The 25,151-nt window shown below is 36.7% G+C and overlaps 1 protein-coding gene across 15 annotated transcripts in view; it reads left to right on the top strand.

Annotated features, from left to right (window-relative positions):
- Positions 1-25,151, top strand: part of RUFY2 (RUN and FYVE domain containing 2) — an 86,193-nt gene that overhangs the window by 19,560 nt on the left and 41,482 nt on the right. For 7 of the 15 annotated variants that reach the window (XM_044756029.2, XM_014832780.3, XM_070488805.1 and 4 more), the window contains exons 12-18: positions 981-1,078; positions 3,504-3,623; positions 11,311-11,440; positions 11,749-11,843; positions 16,725-16,773; positions 22,111-22,188; positions 22,280-24,837. In XM_044756029.2, the coding sequence (XP_044611964.2) occupies positions 981-1,078; positions 3,504-3,623; positions 11,311-11,440; positions 11,749-11,843; positions 16,725-16,773; positions 22,111-22,188; positions 22,280-22,423 (714 nt within the window). In that variant the 3' untranslated portion in view covers positions 22,424-24,837. Of the gene's footprint in view, positions 1-980; positions 1,079-1,840; positions 3,291-3,460; positions 3,624-11,310; positions 11,441-11,748; positions 11,844-15,023; positions 15,203-16,724; positions 16,774-22,110; positions 22,189-22,279; positions 24,838-25,151 lie in introns of those variants that run through there. The other 8 variants (XM_070488836.1, XM_070488828.1, XM_014832782.3 and 5 more) reach the window with 5 other exon arrangements.

Below are 25,151 nucleotides of genomic sequence, written 5' to 3'. Positions count from 1 at the left end.
TGAAAAAGGTGTCAGGGCTAGCCCCAGTGGCCTAGTGGTTAAGTTTCGGGCACTCCACTTTAGCAACCTGGGTTTGGATCCCAGGTGCAGACCTACACCACTTTTCTGTTAGTGACCTTGTGGCGGTGGCTCACATAAAAGAAAAAAGAGGAAGATTGGCAACAGATATTAGCTCAGGGCAAATCCTCCTCAGCAAAAAAAAAGAGAGAGAGAGAGAAGAAAAGAAAAAGGTATCAAAGAGCAAATAAAAAAATCACCAAATTAGTTTTTTTGTTTTTTGGAGGGTTTTTTGGTGAGAAAGATTCACCCTGAGCCAACATCCATTGCCATCTTCCTCTTTTTTTGGCTTGAGGAAGACCAGTGCTGAGCTAACATCTGTGCCAGTCTTCCTCTATTTTGTATGTTGGATGCCTCCACAGCATGGCTGATGAGTTGAGTAGGTCTGCACCTGGGATCCAGATACACGAACCTGGGCCACCAAAGCAGAGCACAAGGACCTCCAAATGCTGGGCCATGGGGCCAGCCCCCAAGTTAGTTTCTTAATGTTTCTTAACGATATGAAGATAAAATCTTCTGGGAAAAGTCAATCTTTTGTATCAGTATAATCCTGCGAAAGATTTAATTTCGACTGAAATGCTTTACTGTAATAATTGTTATGAATTTTCTAATAAAGTGACATTGCTGTTAAATAGACTTGTTGCCAAAAGCCCTTTACAGTTTAATTTGAGAAACAGCATATTTTAACAGAGTTTATTCTGTTGTCTTCCAAAAACATTGAGGGCCGAGTGGTTTGTTTTCTTTATTACATTTTAAATGAAGGCTAGTAGTGCTACTGCTTTTATGTCGTATAAGTATTTTAATCTACCCATTAACTCTGCTCACTTTCAAAGTAACAACCCCATAGAAAAATGGTATAAAAACTTATAAATATTCAGGCTTGAAAATCAAAACCTCTACAGTTTTTATGTTTTTCTAAATAGGGTTCTGAGGATGGTTTGAAAGAAAAAAATGAAATAATTGCCCGACTAGAAGAAAAAACCAATAAAATTACGGCAGCCATGAGGCAGCTGGAGCAAAGGTACAGCATTTCCAGTCTTAGTTTCTTCTTTTCCTTTCTTTTCTCCTTTTATTTATTCAGCTTTGACACCTGCCACAAAAACCATCAGGAAAATTTAGATTAGGTCATGGTTTGTTTTTTTTTAAGCCCAGCAGAATTTTGCCTTTTTTGTTTTGGTTGTTGCATGGAATCAAGTTGCTTTATATTAGGCTGATTCATTTGAACTTACCATTTTGTAGATTTTTGTAAAAGGCCTAATATCAGCAATTTCATGTGGTTCAATATATTACATAAAACAAATACACAAACAAAAACCTCGAGAAAATGAAAAATGAACAAAATCATGGTGGAATTATCCCTGATTGATTCCCATGCATATTGATTGTCATATCCTTTGTCATTCACCATCTCTTTATTTGAAATCAAGCTTTCTGAAGTTGGCAGTTTAGTTGTGTTTCTTTGAGCTAGGATCCTCAACTCAACCCAAGAAATAATTTTGTTTAAATTGAATTGTTTTATATTGGCATTTTTCACTTTTATTGTTGGAAAATGTAATGTATTTCCATTGACCTGTCATGTTGGTGTCAACATATGTCTTATCATTGCTTTCTTTGAATCTACTTATGAAAAACATAACTATTAATGCTTTATTGACATGAATATTCTTTTATTGACATCCTCTTTCTTCTTTTTTCTTTTTTGTTTTCTTTATCCCCATTTTTACATTTTGGACATCTTTATTACCTTTTTCTGTCTTTGATTTCTGTCCATTCCATTATGAAGTGACAACGATTTGTTAACTCAAACCAGGACAATTGCACTGTCATTGGTGAAATGTGCCAGCAGTGACACTCAGGACCAGTACAAGCTGGTCAAAGATATATCTTTCTGAAAACCACTCGTATTTAAACAGACTAAAAGAGAAGCAACAATTTTATAATATATTAAATAGAAAAGAATTTATGCTATTAAGTATTCTAAAAGGGTATTAGGAACCCTATACACTTCTTGATCAACTGCTATGGTAATACACTGCCATAAAGCAGAGTGGGTGCGCTTGGATTTCCAAAAACACATTCCTCCAACCTTGTGCCCAAGGGCTGATTTGAGTATTGACCCTTTGGAGGTCAGGATTTTCAGATGCAGTTTTATCTTTTTAGCTACTTTTTGATGGAAAATATAAAAATTGCTTAAAAATAAGTTCACCTTTGGTTTCACAATGTGTTGGCACAGATGTTTTTTCCTCATTGGCCCACTCTTTGCCTAATGGCTCCTTTACTGATTTTTTAATATGTTAAAATAGTTTACAACCCAGATTGGCCATCGTCTGTGCTTTAGCACCTCAATTTTCCAGTTCCCCGTAGCCTTCTTCTATGATAGCACAACTTCAAGGCCTACCTCACTCTGACTTTTATTTTAGTTTCTGTAACGTTAGAGATAAGCTTGGGGCCCTCGCCACCCCCACCGTAATATTTTTAATTTAAATTTAGAGATAACTTGAATGTTACTCTCTTTTCCTTGGAAGTGGCATTTATACTTCAGAAATGTGTGAGGGTTGCCCCATTTGTATGATTTCAAGGAAGAGAAGAAGAGGCAATTTTTTTGGTTAGTTTAATAGAAATTTCTCTTACGATTCCCTACAAGGAGTTAATGTCCCTTAAATACTTGGGAGATGTTTTCTTATAAATATATTGAAGTTAAATCTAGGAAATCCTAGGTGGCCATAGGAGGTAGGGAATGGAGCTAAGCACAGGGAGAAGCAAGGACTTACAAATAAAAACAGAAAAAATGAAAGTCACTTTTTTAGCTAATTTTTAAAATTCAATGATGAGGAACAAAAGTGATCTCTAGAAAATGTTGCCAACTAGTACTAAATTCTTTTTAATCTTAAAACACACACACCACACACATTCATACAGCCACATAGCTTTGGCATAATGCATAAAGATCCTATAGGGAGGACTTGGCTGTTATTTGAAGTAATTACAGGTCTTTGCTCCTGGCCTTGTAGCACACTTGATTCCTGGCATACACATCCTAGCATAATATATAACAATGCGGCTTCTTCACCTAGTGTAGACATAAGTACTATGCTTTCATGGTTTTGTAAAAAGGCAGTAACGCACCTAATATACTTTGAAAGTTGATCCATTATGCTCTACATAAGTGGTAAAGGCTGTATTGCTTTGCATTGTTAATTACTAACAAGAAATAAAACAAATTTGAAGATAGTATTCTGGGCATATTATATGTTATATTGAAAAAATCACAAAATTTCTAGACATTGTGTGGCTCTTTCACGTTTGAGTTTGTGAGTTTTCCCCCAAACTTTGTTTTCATTTAGAAATGTTTCTATTTCCCCATTTTTCTTTTATTTGTCTTCTTCACCCTTTTACACCCTAGTTCTAGCCTCAGTTTTACCCAAAGTTGATTTGAATTACACCAGATTGCAGCAAGCTGAGAAGGCGCAAATGGAAGCTGAAGATGAGGACAAGAAATATCTCCAGGAATGTCAGAGTAAATCCGACAGTCTGCAGAAACAGATCTCCCAAAAGGAGAAACAGCTGTGAGTATTCCACTCCCGGAAACAAACACTTGTATTAACATGTTTCCCATCCACCTCCCTGCTTTTGCACATAATGTATTATACCAGTATTTTCATTTATTTAATGATGCCAGCTATATTGTAGAGTTCTACTTAAAAAATAGAAAAATTCGGGGCCGGCCCTGTGGCTGAGTGGTTAAGTTTGCACGCTCTGCTGCAGTGGTCCAGGGTTTTACCAGTTTGGATCCTGGGTGCAGACATGGCATCGCTCATCAAGCCATGCTGAGGCAGCGTCCCACATGCCACAACTGGAAGGACTCACAACTAAAAATATACCACTATGTATGAGGGGGTTTTGGGGGAAAAAAAGGAAAAATAAAATCTTTAAAAAAATTAAAAACTTAAAAAGCATAATTATGATGAAACTTACATTTTTACTCTCTTTGTTGTTTATAGAGCACTTTCAACTGTCTTGCTATCTTCTTGCTCAAGGACAAGGAGACTTTTATTCTTTCTACTGTTTTTTAACATTAATCTCATGGCCATTATGTTTCTAGATACTGAGTATAATAGACTTTTGTAACTCTAAGGGATTTATGTTATCAAAGAACACGATGTTTTCTGAGAACATTTTTATTAGTACTTCATATGATAGATCTATATATAACCAACTAGGAAGGATGTCGCTGTATGTTATTGAGTTGAAAAAAGCAAGTAGCAGACAGTATGCAGGTATGATCCCATTTTTTAGAAAATTGAAACTGTGCATATGTGTATATTTACATATACATAGAGGAGAGTTTAAAGAATACAGATTCTGGGGATGATTATCTCAGGGAGTGATGGCAGATTGCTGGGGTATTTTTTTTTTTTAATTTTTTTTTTTTAATCGAGAGCTTCCTTTTGCCAGGCAGTGTTTGTTTGGTTATTTGTTTTCCTTCTTCTCCCCAAAGCCCCCCAGTACATAGTTGCGTACTCTAGTTGTGAGTGCCTCTGGTTGTGGCATGTGGGAGGCCACCTCAGCCCGGCCTGACGAGCAGTGCCATGTCCAGGATCCGAACTGGTGAAAGCTTGGGCCGCTGAAGCAGAGCATGTGAACTTAACCAATTGGCCACGGGACCGGCCCCTGATAGGGGTATTTTAGTTTTTACTTTTTAATCGTCAGTAATTTTTTCCCCAGTAAATATGTACCACTTTTTTTATTAAAAGGAAACAATAGGGGCTGGTCCTATGGCCTAGTGGTTAAGTTTGGCACACTGCTTTGGCAGCCTGGGTTTGCAGGTCCAGATGCCAGGTGCAGACCTAGGCCACTTGTCAGCGATGCTGTGGTGGCGACCCACATGTAAAATAGAGGAAGATCAGCACAGATTTTAGTTCCAGGCTAATCTTCCTCAGCAAAAAAAAAAGAAAGAAAGAAAACAATAATAGGAAATAGAGTTATGTATTCTGTTTAACAGATCATTAAACCAGACCACATGCCATGTATGATGTATAACTTGCTAAGCTGCCTTTAGATCCAATGGTTGAGGTGTTAAGTTCCTCTCTATCCTTACTGATTTTCTGTCTATTAGTTCTTTCAATTATTGAGAGAGGATTTGTTGAAATATTCCAACTGTAATTGTGGATTTGAGTATTTCTACTTTCAGTTCTATCAGTTTTTGCTTTTTATATCTGAAGTTCTGTTGTTTACTGTCTACCCATTTAGGATTGCTATGTGTTCTTGGTAAATTGACCTTTTTATCACTATATAATGTACCTTTTTGATAAGTTTCTTTGTTCTGAAGTCTACTTCATCTGATATTAATATGGCCACTCCTATTTTCTTTTAATGTTTTCATGTACTAAACAAAAGATTAATGTTTCCATTTTTCTAAATTTTTACTTCCAGCCTAATCTTTATCATTATATTTGAAGTGAGTTTCTTATAATTTATGTTTTTTTATCCATTCTGCCAGTCTCTCTTTTAATGATGTATTTAGCCTATTTATGTTTAGTGTAATTATTAATATTAGAGCTTAAGTCTGCTGTTTTATTTTTTTCTCTGTTTTTCATTCCTTTATTTCATTTTTCCTGCCTTACCATGGGTTACTTGAACATTATTTAGAATTCCTTTTTTGATTTATCTGAAGTGTTTTGTTTTTTTTTAAGGATTGGCACCTGAACTAACAACTGTTGCCAGTCTTCTTTTTTTTTCTTCTTCTTCTTCTCCCCAAAGCCCCCCAGTACATAGTTGTATATTCTAGTTGTAAGTGCCTCAGGTTGTGCTATGTGGGACACCACCTCAACATGGCCTGATGAGTGGTGCCATGTCCGCACCCTGGATCCAAACTGGCAAAAATCTGGGCTGCTGAAGCAGAGTGTGCGAACTTAACCACTTGGTCATCAGGCAAGCCCCTAAAGTGTTTTTGAATGTATTTCTTTGTATAGAATTTTTAGTGGTTGCTCTAGATGTTGTATTATATATCTAAAAATTTTCAGTCTCCTAGTTTCAACATTTTATTTCTTTGAGTGAAGTGTGGAAGCCTTACTTCTACTTAGGTCTTTTTACCCCTCTCCATTTTATTATATAACTTGCTTAAATATTTCCTCTACATGACACAGTAGAGGTTGCCACATCAGACAATGTTATAGTTGGTGCTTCAATCATTAACCATAATTTAGAAAAGTCTTTATTGTTCTTTCTTCATTCCTGATGTTCCAAGTTTCCTTCTTTGTGTCTGAAGAACTTCCTTTAGCCATTCTTGAGGGTAGGTCTGTTGCCAACAAGTTCTCTTGGTTTTCTTTCGTCTAAGAAGGTCTTGATTTCACCTTTATTTCTGAAGGATATTTTCAGAATAGCCTTAGAATTCTGAGTTGACAGTTCTTTCAGCACTTGGAAAGTGCCACTTTCTTTTGGTTTTCAGAGTTTCTAATGAAAAATAGACTGTCATTTGAATGATTGATCCTCTAATTACTCTCAAGAGTCTTTCTTTGGATTTATTCTCTTTGGGCTTTGGTCAGCTTCTTGAATCTTTAGGTTTATCTTTGCCAAATTTGGAAATTTTTCCACTGTTATTTCTTCAGATATCTTTTCAGTTCCACCTGCTTTCTCCTCTCCTTCTGGGACTCTGAAAACATGAATGTTAGTTCTTTTTTTAGTACTCCCACAGGTCCCTGACACTCAATTCATTTTTTTTTTCTTTGAGTCTGTTTTCTCTCTGTTGTTCAGACTGGATAATTTCTCTTGTTTTGTTTTGAGGTTCATTCATTCTTTTCTCATCATTTTCATCCTCTTATTGAGCACATCCAGTGAGAGTATTGTATTTTTCAGTTCTGAGATTTGCATTTGACTCTTTATTTCTTATTTATGGACTTTTTTTTGCTGAAGAAGATTCCCCTTGAGCTAACATCTATTGCCAATCTTCCTCTTTTTGCTTGAGGAAGACTTGCCCTGAGCTAACATCTGTGTCACTCTTCCTCTATTTTATGTGTGGGTCACCACCACAGCATGGAGGCTGACAAGTGGTGTAGGTCTACACCTGGGAATTGAACCTGGGCTGCCAAAGTGGAGTGTGCCGAACTTAACCGCTAGGCCACAGGGCTGGCCTCTCCATTTGTCTCTTTATGTTTCCTTCCTTCTTTCCTTTCTCTCTCTCTCTGTTTCTTTCTTGCTTGCTTGCTAGAACTTTCTCTTCTTTTATTTGTTTCTAACATGTTCTTAATTGGTCATGAGAGCATTTTTGTTATAGCTGCTTTAAAATTCTTCTCAGATAATTTGGAATTATCTGACATGTTGGCATCTGTTGATTGTTTTTTCTCATCCAAGTTGAGATTTTTCCTGGGTTTTAGTATGATGAGTGTTTTTCGATTGTATTCTGGAAATTTTGAGAATTATGAGACTGAATTTATTTAAGTCTTATATTTTAGCTGTCCTCCACTGAAACCACACAGGAGAATGTACACACTGGCTGTTTTTACCAAATTGGAGTAGAAGCCCAGGACCATCCTGGATGGGATGGAGAAGGGTGCCTAACTACTGGGCAGGGATTGAAATCTATGCTTTCCACTCAGTCTCTACTGACATTGTGGAGCGGGGGAGTGCTGCCTTGCTCCCATCAAGTGGGAGTGCAAGTCCAGGCTTCCCCCTTGGTCTCTGCTGACACTATCCTGGAGGGGAGAGGGAGAGATACCTCGTTACTACCAGGCGGGGGAAGAAATCTAGGCTCCCTCCTTGCCCTTTGCTGACACTGTGGGGAAGGTGAGAAATGCCTTATTACTGATGCATGGCGATAAAATGGTAGGCTCCCCATGTAGCCTCCACTAATACCAAAGGGGTGGAAGGGGAGAGACACCTCTTTACTGCTGGGTGGTGGTGAAAGTTCAGGCTTCCCATTTGGCCTCGGATACTACCGCGATGGGAATTGAGAAGGACACCTCATTTATTGCCAGGTGAGGATGGAAACCTGGGCTCCCCACTTAGCCTTTGCTGATAGTGGTTGGAGGCCCTTTGATTTTTTCCTCTGGTGTTTTGCTGGAATAGGGCATTTATTGTCAGAAGGGTTTCTGTCATAATTACTTTAAATTAAAACAAATGATTTCAACTTAGTAAACTGTGATTTATTTCATAATTACCAAATGTCCCTGCTAGGCTGCCTCTTCCTAGCTGTTGGGTAAGAGAGAGCAGGCTTTTCTTGGGGCTTTTTTCTTCTGTGCCCATTGCCGTTTGTGCGTTATGGGCTTCTCTGCCACCCAGTCTGAGCTGTATAGGAGGCAGAGAAGCCTGAGGGAACCCATCACCATGTTATCCCTTGGAGTTCTGGGGTTCCTAGCTGGTCTGCCTTCTTCTCTCCCCCTTTTAGAATCTTCTTATGTTTGTATTTAATGTCTGGGGTTTTGAACTGTACTTAGGTGGAGGGATAGGTAGAAATGTGTTTACTCCATCTTGTCCAGAACCAGAATTCTAAGTTCCTTTTAAATCTACCACAAAAATAACATTTTGAGAAATTGGTGTGTAGAATAAGGCTTTAGGCCAGGGAATATTACCTTGGTTGATAACATGCATCATTTGTACATTGTGAAACTAAAACCCACCCCCCAAAACAAAAACACTCAGCAAACACACATTTTCTCTTGATTTTAAGACTTTTACAAAAGGACAGCCAACACTTTCAGGTCTCCCGTGGCAACAAAAATCACAATGAGCATTTAAGTCATCAAGTTTATTAATGGTGCCAAGAGCTTTGTTGTTTAGGTTCCTGCACCCTGCCAAATGAAAAACGTGAAAAGCAAGACTGGAACACTTTCCCAGGCTCTAGAATACAATCTTGAAACCCTGGTATTCTGTTGTTGAATCACTTTCCTAGAATTTGACTAAAGTTAGGTAAGACATATCTGATATTTTTTGTGCAATGATGCAGCTATTTGATCTCTGCCCAAAGCATGACCCAAATAATGCTTCAGGGACCTGGCTCTTCCCTGCGGGGCTAAGCTACTCAGGAAGATTGGGCACAGCTGCAGAGAGATGTTTGCCCCTGCTGAAAGCATGATAGTAATTTTGTCTCTCAGTTGCCATTTTGGTAGCGCATGAAGATGTTAACAATTTGGAGATCAGGGGAATTCCCAATGGCTCAGAAAAATTGGAACTGTTTCTGTAGAAATGGGCAGATTGGGTCTTTGTCCAAGAAAAACAAATTCCATTTTCCCCCTAAAATGGAAATAACTTTATTGGTTTCTGATTATGAAAATCTTATATACTGTTGGCCAAACGTAAGAAAATATGGAACCATGTGAAGAAAATAAAAATTAGAGATCACTTTGTTTTTAATATTTTGATGAATATCCTTTTTTTTGGTATGCATATTTTTTGTATTTTTTAGAAAGAAGATCATGCTACATGCTCTTTAGTATTTTGTTTATTGTGTTTACTACATCTTGGACATTGTAACATATCAATTAATGTAGCTCTACACCATCATATCATAGTTAACCTAAAGGAATCCTTAAGCCTGAAAAATTGTGCTTTGTTGAGTTTGCGTGTCTTTGATTACTAGTGACAGCCTTTTGTTGTATTTCTTTATTTTGTGAATTGCCAGTTCATATCATCTATTTTTTCCTCTGGGGTGTTTAGCTTGTTAATATTTATTTGTAAGAGCTCTTTATGTATTTACTCTGGGTCTTTCACATATAGTGAAAATGTTTTCTAAGTTTATTGTTTATTTCTAAACTTTATTTATAGTGTTTTTTTTTCATTTAGACATTTAAAATGTTTATATAGTTATATTTTTCCTTTATAGTCTCTGCCTTTGGTGGTCAACATGTGTTTTGACAATATATTTACAATAACTTAAAAACAAAATTTCTCCTTTGCTTTTTCACTCACTTTTTTCTGATTCTGGATGATGAGGCCACTTGACAAGGCACTCTGTACTTTGGTTACTTGGGGTAGTAGCATAGACTTGTTGCTCTGTATTCCTTTCAAAAATGTAGTGAGATAGTATTTATCAACAATTTGTAAATTCCATTTTGAGGTGTCTCTTCTCTTCAACCTGAATTATAAAATCTAAAATTTAGGTGGGCAGGCCTGTTGGCACAGCTAAGGTTAAATTCACACGTTCCTCTTCTGTGTGGGGTTTGCCAGTTTGGATCCTGGATGCAGCCATGGCACTGCTTGACAAGCCATGCTGTGGCAGATGTCCCACATATAAAGTAGAGGAAGATGGGCACGGATGTTCGCTCAGGGCCAGTCTTCCTCAGCAAAAAGAGGAGGATTGGCAGCAGATGTTAGCTCAGGGCTAATCTTCCTCAAAAAAAAAAATTTAAAATTTACGTGACTGAAAAATATTGTAGCTGTAAATGGCAATGTTAACTTTATAAGGAAACAATTAAAAGTAATCAAAAGATTAACACAAATATTAAAATAATATTGTGATATGTTCAATATTATGATATAATATTGCAATTAAAATATAAAGTAATAGAAACTGTAGCATTATTAGTGTATGCCTCACCTGTTATACCGACTTATGAGCAATAATTATTGAAATGATTATTTTTGGTCATCCTAAAATGTAGGAATTTGACTACTTTTGTTTTGCCAGCTAGCACTTAATGTTAGAATGATGAAATAATGGTTTCAAATGTGAACTGGCAATTCCAGGCAGTGTGGATTTTCTCCCAGTATCTCCTTGGTCTTAGATTTGTCCTGTAATTGGTCAGCTTCCAACAGTCATCTGGAAAGTAGCACTTTGTGCCGGGGCTGAGTTTTCTGTTACTAATGTTTAATTGATTTAGTGGCTACTGTAATTCTTAAATCAGAATGGTACTTTTCATTAGTTTGTTGTAAAATTTTTCATATGGCACAGAAATATAAATAATTAAAACCCCACATTTCTCTCCTTGGTTCCATTTCCAAGAAGTAACCAGTTTTATTGGCATGGTGTGCCCTTCCAGGCATTTTCTATGCTTACACAGCCTTTATGTATGCAGAATTAATAAATGCCGTAAATTATTCTTTAGCAAGGAGTTTTTGTGGTTGGTAAATAAACTGATACTTTTGGATCACAAAACCCTGTGCTGCTGAACTTGTTTACCAAAAAATATTTATGAAAGAAAATACCTGAAGGAAATGCATTACAAAGATGAAAGTAACTAAAAAGATGCTCTTAAAGAATACTTACAACTGTCATTTGAGAAACAGCACTGAGCTTCTGTGTATTGTTTGTCATTCAAGGTTGCAATTGGAAACTGATTTGAAGATTGAGAAGGAATGGAGGCAGACTTTGCAGGAAGATCTTCAAAAGGAGAAAGATGCCTTATCTCATCTTAGAAATGAGACCCAACAAATCATTACTCTTAAAAAAGTAAATGGTGGTAAAACTTTAAAAATTACATCTTGATGAAAGTTGTTATTTAAAAAGAGAATTAAACCATAGTTTACATTTATACCAAGGAAAAAGAATATACGAATCATCTTTAAAACTATCAGTAAGGAGATTAAATGAATGGAAAATAGTTGATATTGCTAGAGCGGCTATAAAAGAGCTTTGGACATATAGTTTTGTTTTTTATAGAATGCTAAAGGATATGTGTTCTTAATTAATGGTGTGTATATGATGTGGAGTTTCTTGTTTCTTTCTTTTAAATTGCATTTTCTTTTATTGTTTTGAAGGAGTTCCTTAACCTTCAGGATGAAAATCAGCAGTTGAAAAAAATATATCATGAACAGGAGCAAGCTCTTCAAGAACTTGGGAACAAACTTAGCGAGTAATTTCTCTTTTTTCCTTCGACTAAGTAGTTGTGTTCTGTAAAGGTCTGAGTGTGCCAAACCAAATAGGGAGACAAGTTTAAATGTAGAAAAGAAAGGTATGAACTATTAAAGAAAAACGAAAGCAAACAAAAACTAAAGATTAACAAATAAGACTGTAGATTGGAGAGATTTTGTTTACAGTTATGTTCATTTTAGTAGATCTTGGCTCTAAATGTTTTCCAGGAGATAAAAGCTAAGACTCTTGTTTAATTTCTTCAAATCAGAGAATTCGGAAGCTCATGTAATGTATTTTCCTCAGAACAACAGAAGTCAAATTTTCCAAGTATCTGAAGAGATCTTTTTCATACTGTTTCAGAAGGAGCCACCAGTATTGGGAGAAGGGGAGGGTGTTCTATGCCATCTGGAGTTAGGGCTTAACTTCATGCAGTGTGGTCGGTTCTATTGCAATGAAGTGTTGTTGGGTTCCTGTAAAACAAGGAGGAGAAGTGGTGTTCTGTCTTTCTTACATTTTCCTCCTTGTTCTGTGTGGTCTGTGTTTTGGGTTAGCAGCTTCATTTTTGTGCCCTGATTGAACATATTGCTAAGTATCTGGGGTAAGCTCTGGAAGGTTTAATTTAGTGGTGAATGTACTACGTCCACATTTAGAAAAAAAACAGTGGCGCTTTTTTTTTTAAAGATTGGCACCTGAGCTAACAACTGTTGCCAATCTGTTTTTCTTCTTCTTTTTCTCCCCAAACCCCCAAGTACATAGTTGTATATTCTAGCTGTAGGTCCTTCTGGTTGTGCTATGTGGGACACTGCCTCAGCATGGCTTGATGAGTGGTGCTAGGTCCATGCCCAGGATCCGAACCGGTGAAACCCTGGGCTGCCAAAGTGGCACGTGCAAACTTAACCACTCAGTCATGGGACCAGCCCCTAGTGTCCCTTTTTTTTTTTTTTGAGGAAGATTAGCCCTGAGCTAACATCTGCTGCCAATCCTCCTCTTTTTGCTGAGGAAGACTGGCCCTGAGCTAACATCCGTGCCCATCTTCCTCTACTTTATATATGGGATGCCTACCACAGCATGGCTTTGCCAAGCAGTGCCATGTCCACACCTGGGATCCGAATCAGTGAACTCCGGGCTGCTGAAGCGGAACGTGCGAACTTAACCACTGTGCCACCGGGCCGGCCCTAGTGTCACTTTTTTTAATACGGAAGAGCAAAAGCAAGAATGCTACATGTAATGACTATACTCCTATCACCTATATAAATCCCTTTGATATTTTATATGGTTAGCACAAAAAGGTATAAAATTTAAAAAAATTTGCCTCCTTCCTCCCAAGTATCAATCCCTAAGTTAGCTAACCTCAGAACAAATCTATATGTGAGCATCTCATCATAAATATAGATATGATTAGTTATATATATGTGCATATATATCTTTTATAAAAATTAAACTCAGTAGAAATCATACTAGAATGGAGACTTAATTGCTAAAGATGACATTCCATTAAGAAGTCTTGAGACCAATTTCCAAGGGCATAGGAAAGAACAGTTCACTAAAATCACAAAGGGAAATATCAGCTCTCAAAAAGATAAAACTGGGGCTGGCCCAGTGGTATAGTGGTTAAGGTCGTGTGGTCCACTTTGGTGGCCTGGGGTTCGCAGGTTTGGATCCTTGGCATGGACCTACACACCACTCATCATGCCATGCTGTGGTGGTGTCCCATATACAAAATAGAGGAAGACTGGCACAGACGTTAGCTCAGCGACAATCTTCTTCAAGCAAAAAGTGAAAGATTGGCAGCAGATGTTAGCTCAGGGTCAATCTTCCTCATACACACACACACACACACAAGATAAAACTGTTTTTGTTTCTACAAATTCAAAGAACAATTTGTATTGTGATTCTGATAAGCAAGATTTCAATTTTCATCTGGCATCCATTTATTGAGTGCTTTGAGCTAGACCCTATGCTAAGTACTTATTACCTTATTTCCTGTTTATTAATTTGACAAATGCGTTTTGAGTCTCTACTATGTGCCAGGCACTAGCCTAAGTGCTAGGGACTCAACAGTGAACAGTCTCACAACAAAAAGTAATATATTTATTAAGATCATAAAGGTTAAATATTAAAACAGATTAGAATAGTAGAACAAGGAATGTGTATTACTTTTCACTCATCTCCCACTCAGTACTAGAGACTTTATAGTTGTATTAAAGGCATGATCATTTGAATGTCCAGAGAGCCAAATTCAGACTTGTTTTTTCCTTTAGTCTGGTTCACTGTGTCTCAGATTTTAGTCTGCGTGAAAATTACTAGTGAAGATTGGATGTACTCCACAGTCCTATACTGAACTCTATGGGCTGTTTAAAGGAATTTTCAGGAGTTATTTTGACTACTAAATTTTCCACTTGTATGCCAACTGCATACCTAAGGAGTATGCATGTGTAGCTCCACTTGTATGCATGTTCTTCTGAAGTTTATGGGGTTTTTTAATTTAAAAATATGTTAGAGGTTTTTCCATATCAGTACATAAAGATATTCCATAGGATGGATGTGCTATAATTTAAACTATTTCTAATTTTTTTCTTTATATTATAAATACTACTGCTGTGAACATCCTTGTATTTGCATCTTGATATATCTTGGTATACTTTAATGAGTATATATCTGAAGAGTAAGTTCCTAGAGGTGATTGCTGGGCCAAAAGGAATGTGCTTTAAAAGTTGTGATAGTGCCAAATTACCCTCCACCTCAATGTTAGACCCCTCCAGTGGTAGGAGAGAGTGCCTGTTTTTGCCAGTCTGATGGTTGAAATCTTATTTTGATTTGTTTCTTTAAACATGAGCAGGGCTGAGCATACATATTTATTTGTGTTCCATTTGTTTTAGCAGTTTATTTTCTGTAAACTGCCTGTTCATATCCTTTGCACATTTTTTGGATGGGTTGCTCATCTTTTTCTTACGGGATCTTTGTAAATTAATTATTGTACACAGTGTACACCTTTTTCCCCCAGTTTGTCATTTGTCTTTTTACTTCATTTATGATATGTATGTTTTTTTCATTGCTAATGTTTGAATTTTTGTGGTGCAGACTTACTAGTTTTCCTTTACTGCTTCTGAGACCATAGTCCCTAAGACATGAGTAGTGCCAATTTTGAGACACAACCTATTTTATCCTTTCTCCACTCTAGTTCTCTTCTGCAGTGACAAGAATTACCACTGTATCTGCTGAAACACTTTTACTCCTCCTCTTCATCCTCCTACTCCCATGATGATGTTATCAGATGGAAATTAAGTAAAAAGAAATTCCTCCCTAATTCACAGGATGATGAATATCTCTTTAAAAATTTGTTGATGATGAGAGACTGAGGTTGGACCAATACTTCTTAACCTTTGCTCTTAATTTACCAGAACTGGCTTTAAAAGGCTTTAATGTAGACCATTTAGGTGTTATTTAAAATGGGGGGTGGGGGGTGGAGAGGTCATGTAGAATAATATGAAACATTTAATTTTGTTAAAAAGAATAGTATTTAAATTTACCTTTTGAGATCTGCATTTTCAAGTTACAACTAAATTAAAAAATTAGTATTAATATCACTCACGGGAATAAGAGGAATCTGCCATTTACCAGTTGTGTGACTTAGGGTCATTTATTTAACTCCTTTAAGCCCATGTCTCCATTTGTCAATTGGAGAGTTATAAAATCCCCAAAGAGTTCTTTTCCTAATTAACTGAGAATAAATATGGGAGCCTAGCACAGTGCCTTTCCTCACTGCAATCGGAATATCAGTTTTCTTGTCTGTAAGATGAGCAGGTTGGATCTGAAAATTACTCTCCATTCTGAACCTGCGATTTTAAATGTAAATGATTAATTTTAATTAGAAAAATACTTTTAAAAATGAAATATTTTTGCTCTTATTGGTGTCTTATTGAAGGATTCTTATAAAGAGAATTTTTGATAGATTTTGAAGGCCTTTACATGTTATTTATTTTTCTGAATAAATTCTAATTGTAGATAGAGTATCTAATTTGAGGATTAAAGAACTGAAACTTAAATTACTCATATTTGAAGAAAACATGGAACATATGAAATATTAGGATGGAATATTCAAGAAAGAGAATCTAGACTAATTAATATATATCTGTACTATAATGGCTAACAGTTTAAAATACGTGGAGGATGATACCAGTTTTTCCCTTATCCTCCTTGAGACTTTAATTCCAACAAGAATTTTTAGTTTAGAAAAAGAAATCACCAGGACTCTTCTAAATACAGTATTCTGTAAATGCGATTCTCTCCATATAAAGAAACTTATACATTTTTTTTCCCTCAAAAGCAGGGGTTTCATGATTATCAGAGGCTTATATAATTTATGGCTGTTTTCCTATAGTGTCATTGTATCACAGTTATTATATTCTCTTTTATTTTTATCCTTCTCTGTGCCGTTTTCATGCCATACACAGTCATATATTTCCATACACTTTATTTACAAGTGACTAAACCTCATCAGGCCTCACTTTCTTCATCTTTAAAATAGATTTTTTTGAAGATTAAATGAGATTATGCATGCAAAGCTTATAACATAGTGTCTGGCACACGATAAGCCTCCAATAAATGACAGTGTTGTTAATATTGCCATAACCACATGGAAAGGCCAATATTCTTTCCTTAAAAAAGCAATTTTTAAATTTGAAAAGTTCATTTTTGCTTTAGGACATTTAGAAAATATAGGAAAATATAAAATATAATCCAACTAACCAAAGGTCATTAGAATCATTTAGTAAATACAACTTTTTATTCTGTGAAAAACCAGTACCTTTCTAATGAATTACTAAATGTTCTGTATTTAAATATGTGTACTGAAATTTGGACCTATTTGTAATCTTTTTAGATCAAAACTTAAAATAGAAGATATAAAAGAAGCCAATAAAGCATTGCAGGTGAGTAGAAAGTGTTCTCTTCAAATAGGAAGGTATAGACAGATGTGAAAGTATCCAATAAAGTAAAGCCCTGTATAAATCTAAGGTATTACTGAATCCCAGGGATGTACATTGGCAGAAGCACTGAATGGGGAGCTGGGATGATGGGGCTTCACCTCTTCCTTAGACCTTTAGAGTCGCATTATTAATAATTTTCATACTGGAAATAACCTTGGAAATAATTTTGTCCACTTTCCTACAAAGTGTGGCATGATAGAGTGAAATTGCCTTTGAATTAGAATCCTTGAGTTCCTATGCCAGTCTAGTATTAGTTTTTGACCTTTAGCAAGTCACATATCCTCATGGAGTCTGTTTCCTCTTCTGACATAGGTGTATAGTTTTACATAGGGCTGCTTTGAGTATCGAGTAAGTTAATATATGTGAAAGTGATTGGTACAATTTATCAGTATATGGTTCTGAATGTGTCTAGATGCGAGAATGCCTTCTACAACACAGGAGAAAAGTCTACTTCCGTGACAGAAGGCATTTTGTTTCTTATCAGAGTGTTACATGAAAATAATTTAAAAAGTCAAATAGTGCTAAGACTTAAAAAAAAAATAACGGTCTCTTGTTCTTCACCCCCTTCTCCCTTATCAACTCCAGCTCCTGCCACTCGAAGGGAGCTACTTTCAGTTCTTTTAGTTGTTTCTTTTGGGATTTATCCCCCTATTTCTAAAGATTTTATTTTTCCTTTTTCTCCCCAAGGTCCCCTGGTACATAGTTGTGTATTTTCAGTTGTGGGTCCTTCTAGTTGTGGTACGTGGGATGCCGCCTCAGCATGGCCTCATGAGCAGTGCCATGTCCGAGCCCAGGACCCAAATCGGTGAAACCCTGGGCCACCGAAGCGGAGCGTGCGAACTTAACCACTTAGCCACCGGGCCGGCCCCTATCCCCCTATTTCTAAATAATATGCAGTACATATATACGCTTCGCTCTTGATTCAAGACCTCTCTGGTTTAGACCTGTCTGTTGCCTGCTCAGCACGGCAGATGAGTTGTGTTCTCTCAGCTTGGTCGGTCTTCTCGTCACTGTCCTCCCAGTATAATTAAGTAAAAGTGTCTGTGGAATTCATTTACTGTATGTTCTTTATTATGACTATTTAAATATTGTTCTTTGCTGGGCCAGGTAGTTTACAGTGATTATATTTTCTTTCTTGAACTACTTTTTATTTCCTCTGGAATTAATACGTAACCTTTTTTTTTAAATTTTAGTTGTATTTGAACATCTGAGTTTTCTTATACCTTCAAACACCTCTATAAAATACTTATTGATAGTTTTTCACGTGGTAAAATGAATCAGGTAATTGGTTAGTTCTTTCTTTTTTCCATGGCGTCATCCCTCCTGGAGTTCTCTGCTCTCCTGCTCCTGTCTGTTCTGACCTCTGTCCTGACATTTCTTTCTGCTGCATTCTTAGAATCCCCTATATCTTTCTCCTATGTTAGAGTCCTGTTACCTGAACCGCATAACTTCTTTCTTGGTTTACTCTCTTGTTTAGGGCAATGCATCCTTCAGTAGCTTCCTGGAAAATGGTGAATGAAGATAAAGATTTTAAGAATTTGCACATCTACATATGCCTTTATTCTGCTTTTCCACTTTTTAAGGAGATGGCTAGGGATGTCTGCCCAACTCTCATTATTCAAACTCTGTAAAATATTTTTGTTAAATATATCATGTATACAAGAGTACACATACAGTGCATCTTAAAAACGCTGGCATATTCTCTGCTATTGCATATAATAGAACATATGTGCTCCCTGATTGCATTCTTCTCCCTATAGTAACAATCCTCTATTTTGTGTTAATCATTATGTTGTTTTTCTTCATAGTTTTATCATTCATGTCTATTTTTAACAAAATATTATCTATATTTCTTTGTTTTTAAATGTATGAAAATGGATTTATATGTGACTTGAGTTTTTCTTTTCTTTGGTGAGGAAGATTGGTCCTGAGCTAACATCTGTGCCAATCTTCCTCTATTTTTTGTATGTGGGATGCTGCCACTGCATGGCTTGATGAGCGGTGTATAGGTCTGCACCCAGGATCCAAGCCTGCAAACCCTGGGCTGCTGAAGCAGAGTGTGCGGACATTACCACTACACGACTGGGCCAGTCCCATGATTTTCTCTTTTTTTGTCCTTACTGTTGACCAGTTTTGATGGGTCTGGGACAGCTTGTCCTACAGAGTTTCTCACATTCTGGATTTTGATTGCTTGTTCGTAGTATTCTTAAACTTGTTCCTCTATCCCCTTATTGACTGTAAACTGGAAGTTAAATCTAAAGGCTTGGCTAGATTCAGGTGCAACTTTCTGCGAGACTTTTTATTTCTACTCTCATGTTTTTAATATTCAGCAGGCTCTTATTTGCTCACTTTTCCTTTTTAAAATAGTATCCTGTTATTTTATCTCTGAGGATATTCATTATAGTTCCTTTAAAGTTTTCTTTTGCTCCTATGATTCTGTGTTTCTTCTTAATTCCATTCTCAGGGTGTTTCTTAGGCTGAGGTACCTCATACTCAAGTCGTTCCTCAAATGTTGGATAATCCTCCAATTTCAGTAAAAGGCACAAAAATTCTTGGTGGAAGCCATGTGTGTGTTGGTTGGGTCAATGGGGGTGGGTTGTTACAGACTGATAGGCTTTACCATATAGAACAATCTATTAACTAGCAGACTTTTGGGTACCCTCTTCAGATGTTACTATCTACAGCAATTTGCTTTGGGGCAGCTGAGTTTCTCCAGAGAAGGATCCTCTAACATCCTTTCTGGGGGTTATAAATTGCGTGGCTGATATTCTGGAACTGGGCACAGAGAAACAGCCATTTGCACAGCAATAGCTTGCTCCCTTCTAGTCTTTTTTTTGTTTGTTTTAAAGCTTGGTACCTGAGCTAACATCTGTTGCCAATCTTTTTTTTTCCCTCCCAAAGCCCGCCAGTATATAGTTGTATATTCCAGTTGCAAGTCCCTCCAATTCTGCCATGTGGGACGCCACCCCAGGATGGCCCGACGAGTGGTGCTAGGTCCATGCCCAGGGTCTGAACCTGCAAAACCCTGGGCTGCCGAAGCGGAGCACGTGAACCCAACCCCTCCGCCCTGGGGCTGCCCCTCCCTTCTAGTCTTGGCCCTGCTCGTAAAACACCTGTTTACTTGAGGAAGCAATTTCAACTCTCTGGACCCTAAGTTTTCTTTTTCTTTTTTTTTTTTAATTGAGTTAATGATAGGTTACAATCTTGTGAAATTTCAGTTGTACATTAATGTTTGTCATTCGTGTTGTAGGTGCACCACGTCACCCTTTGTGCCCACCCCCACCCCACCTTTCCTCTGGTAGCCACTAATCTGTTCTCTTTGTCTCTGGACCCCAAGTTTTCTCATCTGTAAGATGAAAGCTGTGGATGCTGATCTCTGAGCTCTCCTCCAGCTGACACACTACACTTACCCTACAGTGTACAGCTTTTCTCTTTGGGAGAGGAGCAGAATAAGTTCAGTCAAATTAAAATAAGTCTGGAAGGCCCAGCACTGATGTCAGAAAGCTTACTTCTGAACCTAATGCTGCTGCTTGGAAATCTGCATCACAGCAGGCTCTCCATGCTTTACAGATAAACCTGGGCAGGAAACAAAGCTGCTTCCACTCGGTGGTTTTGGGACATTTGCCAAGTCACTTTACTTTTTTATGGTGTTCATCAAGTTGGATTACTTTTAAGGATCCATCTTGCTTTAAAAAATTTTCACAGTTCAAGCCATCTGATTCTTTGCTGGTGTCAGTCTAATATGAGCTATCTACTTTTTAAAAAAAATTTGTTAAAGCCTTACTTCTTACAATCCTGTGTTCTAAGGAGGCTTAGACTGCCTCAAGTGCAGTAATCCAACACTATTTGTCTGACCTCTGCTACGTGAGATAATATCTGCTAGTTGTCAAGACTGTGAAACAAAAATACTGAAATGAACCTTATGATCTTGATCTGTGAATGCTTAGTCCTTTTTTCTTCTTTCTTTCTTCAAAGAATTCTGCCGTCAGATAGTTTTAAGAAAACTCAGGTTTTTGGGAATGTATCTGTGGGCTTTTTTGCTTGGAGAATTTTTCTTTCATTAGGTGATAAAGGTCCCTATGCCCCAGAGATACTTTATAGGTGGCACTTTCTCCATTACCCAAGTTACATTCAGTTATACTTGGGTCTCTGGAAGGAGCGACAATGTGACTTACTCTTGGCTGTTTTAAAAAGGCTGTTTTAAAAAGGAACGTATGATGAGATTAATCAGAAATACCGAGGACTCGTCCTTCGCCTGGGTCTTTGCATTATAAAACTGGCAGCATTTAACAAAGTTGCTTTTGTAGGGAAAAAATGTTCTTTCTAGCAAAGATCTTGGTTGGTTAAGAATGGGTCAAATTAGAAACTTTAGGTATCAAGTTAACTCCTGCCTACGTAAGACTACTTATTCTACTATATTTTACACAGTAGCTATTAAATTTTTGAGTTACATAACTTGAGGGAAATTAATAGCCGTGTAAAACTAACTTTAAGGTGAAGTCTTCCTTAAAATAATGAACTCAAACATCTGATTTTCAAATTCTCTTAAAATTTTAGGGACTTGCTGCATATAAGGTATAAATAATGCCAAACTCATATGCCTTTCACATCATGAAAATTTATCCCTAAACGTTGGACCAGATAATCTTTAAGGTTCTTTTCTTAAAGAGAATCCCCATCAGGGGGCTGGCCCCGTGGCCGAGTGGTTAAGTTCGCGCGCTCCACTGCAGGCGGCCCAGTGTTTCGTTGGTTCGAATCCTGGGCGCGGACATGGCACTGCTCGTCAGACCACGCTGAGGCGGCGTCCCACATGCCACAACTAGAAGAACCCACAACGAAGAATGCACAACTATGTACCGGGGGGCTTTGGGGAGAAAAAGGAAAAAATAAAATCTTTAAAAAAAAAAAAAAGAGAATCCCCATCAGTAATAGATTTTTTTATATTTTTAGAAACATTTTATCATGGAAAGTTCAAACATAGACAATTGTACAGAGAAGAGTAAAATGTACTACTACCAGTTTCAATATTTATCAATATATGGTGATCTTGTTTTATTTAAGATTCAACTCATATCCCTTTCTCCATTACAGATTATTTTGAAGCAAATTCTACACTTACTTCCTTTGCAAGTATTTTAGAACACCTCTGTGAGAAAGGGACTCATTTTCATTTCTTCAACTATATATATATTCCTATAAAATGTTCTTGGTCAAAAATGTTTTCACACATAATCTTTAGTGTTATCAATTTATTAATATTCACACTTTTCCTCCTACTAGGGACTGGTTTGGTTGAAAGACAAAGAAGCAACACATTGTAAACTTTGTGAAAAGGAATTCTCACTGTCTAAGAGAAAGGTAAGTGAGGTAGGAAGTGAGTCCAAAAGTTTTGGTACATCTATGGCTTCTAATTTTATTCATAAAGTTTTTTGATTTTTCTATTTAATAGCACCACTGTAGAAACTGTGGGGAAATTTTCTGTAATGCTTGCTCTGACAACGAACTGCCTTTGCCTTCTTCACCAAAGCCAGTACGGGTTTGTGATTCCTGTCATGCATTGCTGATTCAGAGCTGCTCATCTAATTTGCCCTAAGGCTCCAGAATGAAATCCTTATGTATGAAAGCATATGCCTACAGTGAATGTTATGAATGTGTGTATACAACATATCCAGACAGCCCTTCTTAAGCAGCTTTCAGACAGTATTGGTACCAGTTTTATCTTCCACATATTCAACTCATGGGAATTATAAGTTGTATAATTTGATATTTCCTTCCCCATTGTTACTCAAAAAGAATTTTAAACGGGACATGCTTTAAATTAACTTTAGCCTCCTAATTGATGTAATCATCATCTTAAAATGCCATTCAAAGGCCAGAGAGCATAGCTAACACATTTGCCTTATTTTGTAAAGGCCTTCTGAAAAATAGGGCTTCAGATTGTTTTATTCTCCAGATGGTCATGTTGTTATTTGATGGTGCCTGTAACTTTCTTAACGCACTTTAAAGCTTCTCAGTTCTCAGAGAAAGATGAGAAATGCACAGAACTTTTTACAAGTTTTAATATTCCAATTCAACAGATTTTTCATCAGCTTGATAAGATTTCAACAACCTGACTATATTTATTTGCCCTTTCTCCTCCGCTTCCTTTGCCGATTTTTGCATTAGAAAAGGCCAATATTTTATCCTAGAAAATTCCCTTTTGGTCTTCTTCCTCTAAAATCAATGTTGTACTTGCTGATGCAGTCACGCATCACTTAGCGATGGGGCTATATTCTGAGAAATGCGTCACTAGGCAATTTCACTGTCAAGTGAACATCAGGTATACTTATGGCAACCTAGATGGTACAGCCTACTATACACCTAGGCTATCCGGTATTAATCTTATGTGCCAACAAAAGATATGCAGTCTGTCATTGACAGGATGCGAGTCCAAAAGTATTGGTGCATCTGTGGCTTCTAATTTTATTTATGTGCTTTTACGTGGCACATTACTATACATTTTATATACAGAGGGTTAGAGAGAGATTATTTTGCCTCAACTTTTTCCTTATTATTTTGAAAGGAAGTTAAACCATCATCCTTTTACCTCAAGTTACTTGCGGATCTTTCCATATGCCACGTGATAAATTGCTAAATTTTTTTAGGGAGGGCTCACACCCCTTTTGAAAGCTGAAGACATAAATCCTTCCCCAGAAAAATAGTAGTAACGGGATCACAGGCTCACTGATTCTCCTCTAAGCATTAAAAGAGAAATCTAAAATGCAGTTAAACTTTGCCTTTGATATGACAGACTTAATTTAGGAAATTTTGTATTATATTTCTATTCCAGTAACTTTCAGGAAATATTACGTTGTAGTGGTCTACCACTGCAGTGTAAGTAGAGAGTAAAAAACTCACCATATACTGAGCACCTCTAAACCAGGGTCTTGAACAGATGAAGATGTGGTCTCAGCCCTGCCATGAAAAACATACTTGAACTCTTTCAAGCATGACTCAATATTTAACACTAATCCCGTTAATATTGTTTATAGCATACCAAGAATTTAACCTGTAAAAAGTAAGTTACGTTTGTATAATTAATCATTTGAATAGCATCACTACTTGGGATCCTACAATTGTTTTTGTAATTGTCTAATTTCAGCCATGCACTTTTAAGTCTGTGGAGCTTTCAAACACATCATTATAGGAATTGTACATTTCTCCTAAGAGCATTATATTTAGTGAATTAATCATGGCTATGCCCTTCCCCCTAAAATGGCACTTCTTCTGCAGGATCCTTTCCTCCATTAATGTTTAAAATTATTTAGTTTCCAATTGCCAAAGTATGAAACCAATACTTTACTTGAAGATTTTCTTCATAATCCAGTCAGCTTTTGAGATCTTCAGTTAGAAGTGACATACAGATTTAGATGGTCTTTCTTGAATGCTCTGATAGAAATGTTCTCAAGAGATATGAATTATATTCTTGAACTGTTTTGTATTGTTGGTATGGATTAACATTTTTATGATTGCTGAAAATAATCAAAAATGACAAATTTCGAATACTAGGTGTTTTTTATTACTGTGCTTAGAACAAATTTTAAAATGTGGTTTTGCTTAAATTCCAAGGCTGGTTTCATTCAACAAATCATGATTTCTAGTCATTTAAATTCTTTTCTGTTCAAAACTGATGTATTGCCATTGAGTTGGGCTTTCTGGAGGCAAGATTTTATAACAGCAATACAACTTATTCCGTTTAGTTTGGGCTCTTATTTAAAAACTATTTATACTAATTTAGGATTTTATGTTACAAAACTTTCAATTTTCTACCTTGAGATTGCAAACCTATACTCTTACTTTTCAAGATTTGCCCCCTCACAGAAAGTATTTATCTTAATAAACTTCACATACCATTCCCTCATCTAGCCAGTACTACCACAATAATGCTATCATGGTGCCAAGGAATTGTGATTGTAATTCTTCTACCCTGCAATGTTTTATAAACCAAATAAAAGATTTGAAAAACTAGCCTGCTTTAGAAGGGCTACTTTCATTGATAACATTTTATACTTTTATGGCTTAAAGAATAGGGTTATCCTGGGAAAATAAAAACATGTGTGACCTTTAAAAAAGGTAAGTGTTAGAAGCTCAATATTTAAATGGTAACGGAGTGGGTACAGGCATTAAGATGAATCACTGAGTTTAAAGGCTCATTTTAGGCTATCACAGCTACCTTCTATAACAGCAGAAATCACTCCTTAGGAGTCTGTTTGTCTAATCTTCAGTTAGACATCATATTTAGTACCTTCTACCAATATGATAATTATATAATCAGTAACCGA

Source organism: Equus asinus, chromosome 2, assembly GCF_041296235.1.
Source record: "Equus asinus isolate D_3611 breed Donkey chromosome 2, EquAss-T2T_v2, whole genome shotgun sequence".
Classification (NCBI taxonomy): domain Eukaryota; kingdom Metazoa; phylum Chordata; class Mammalia; order Perissodactyla; family Equidae; genus Equus; species Equus asinus.
This window is presented reverse-complemented; position numbering and strand designations above follow the sequence as displayed.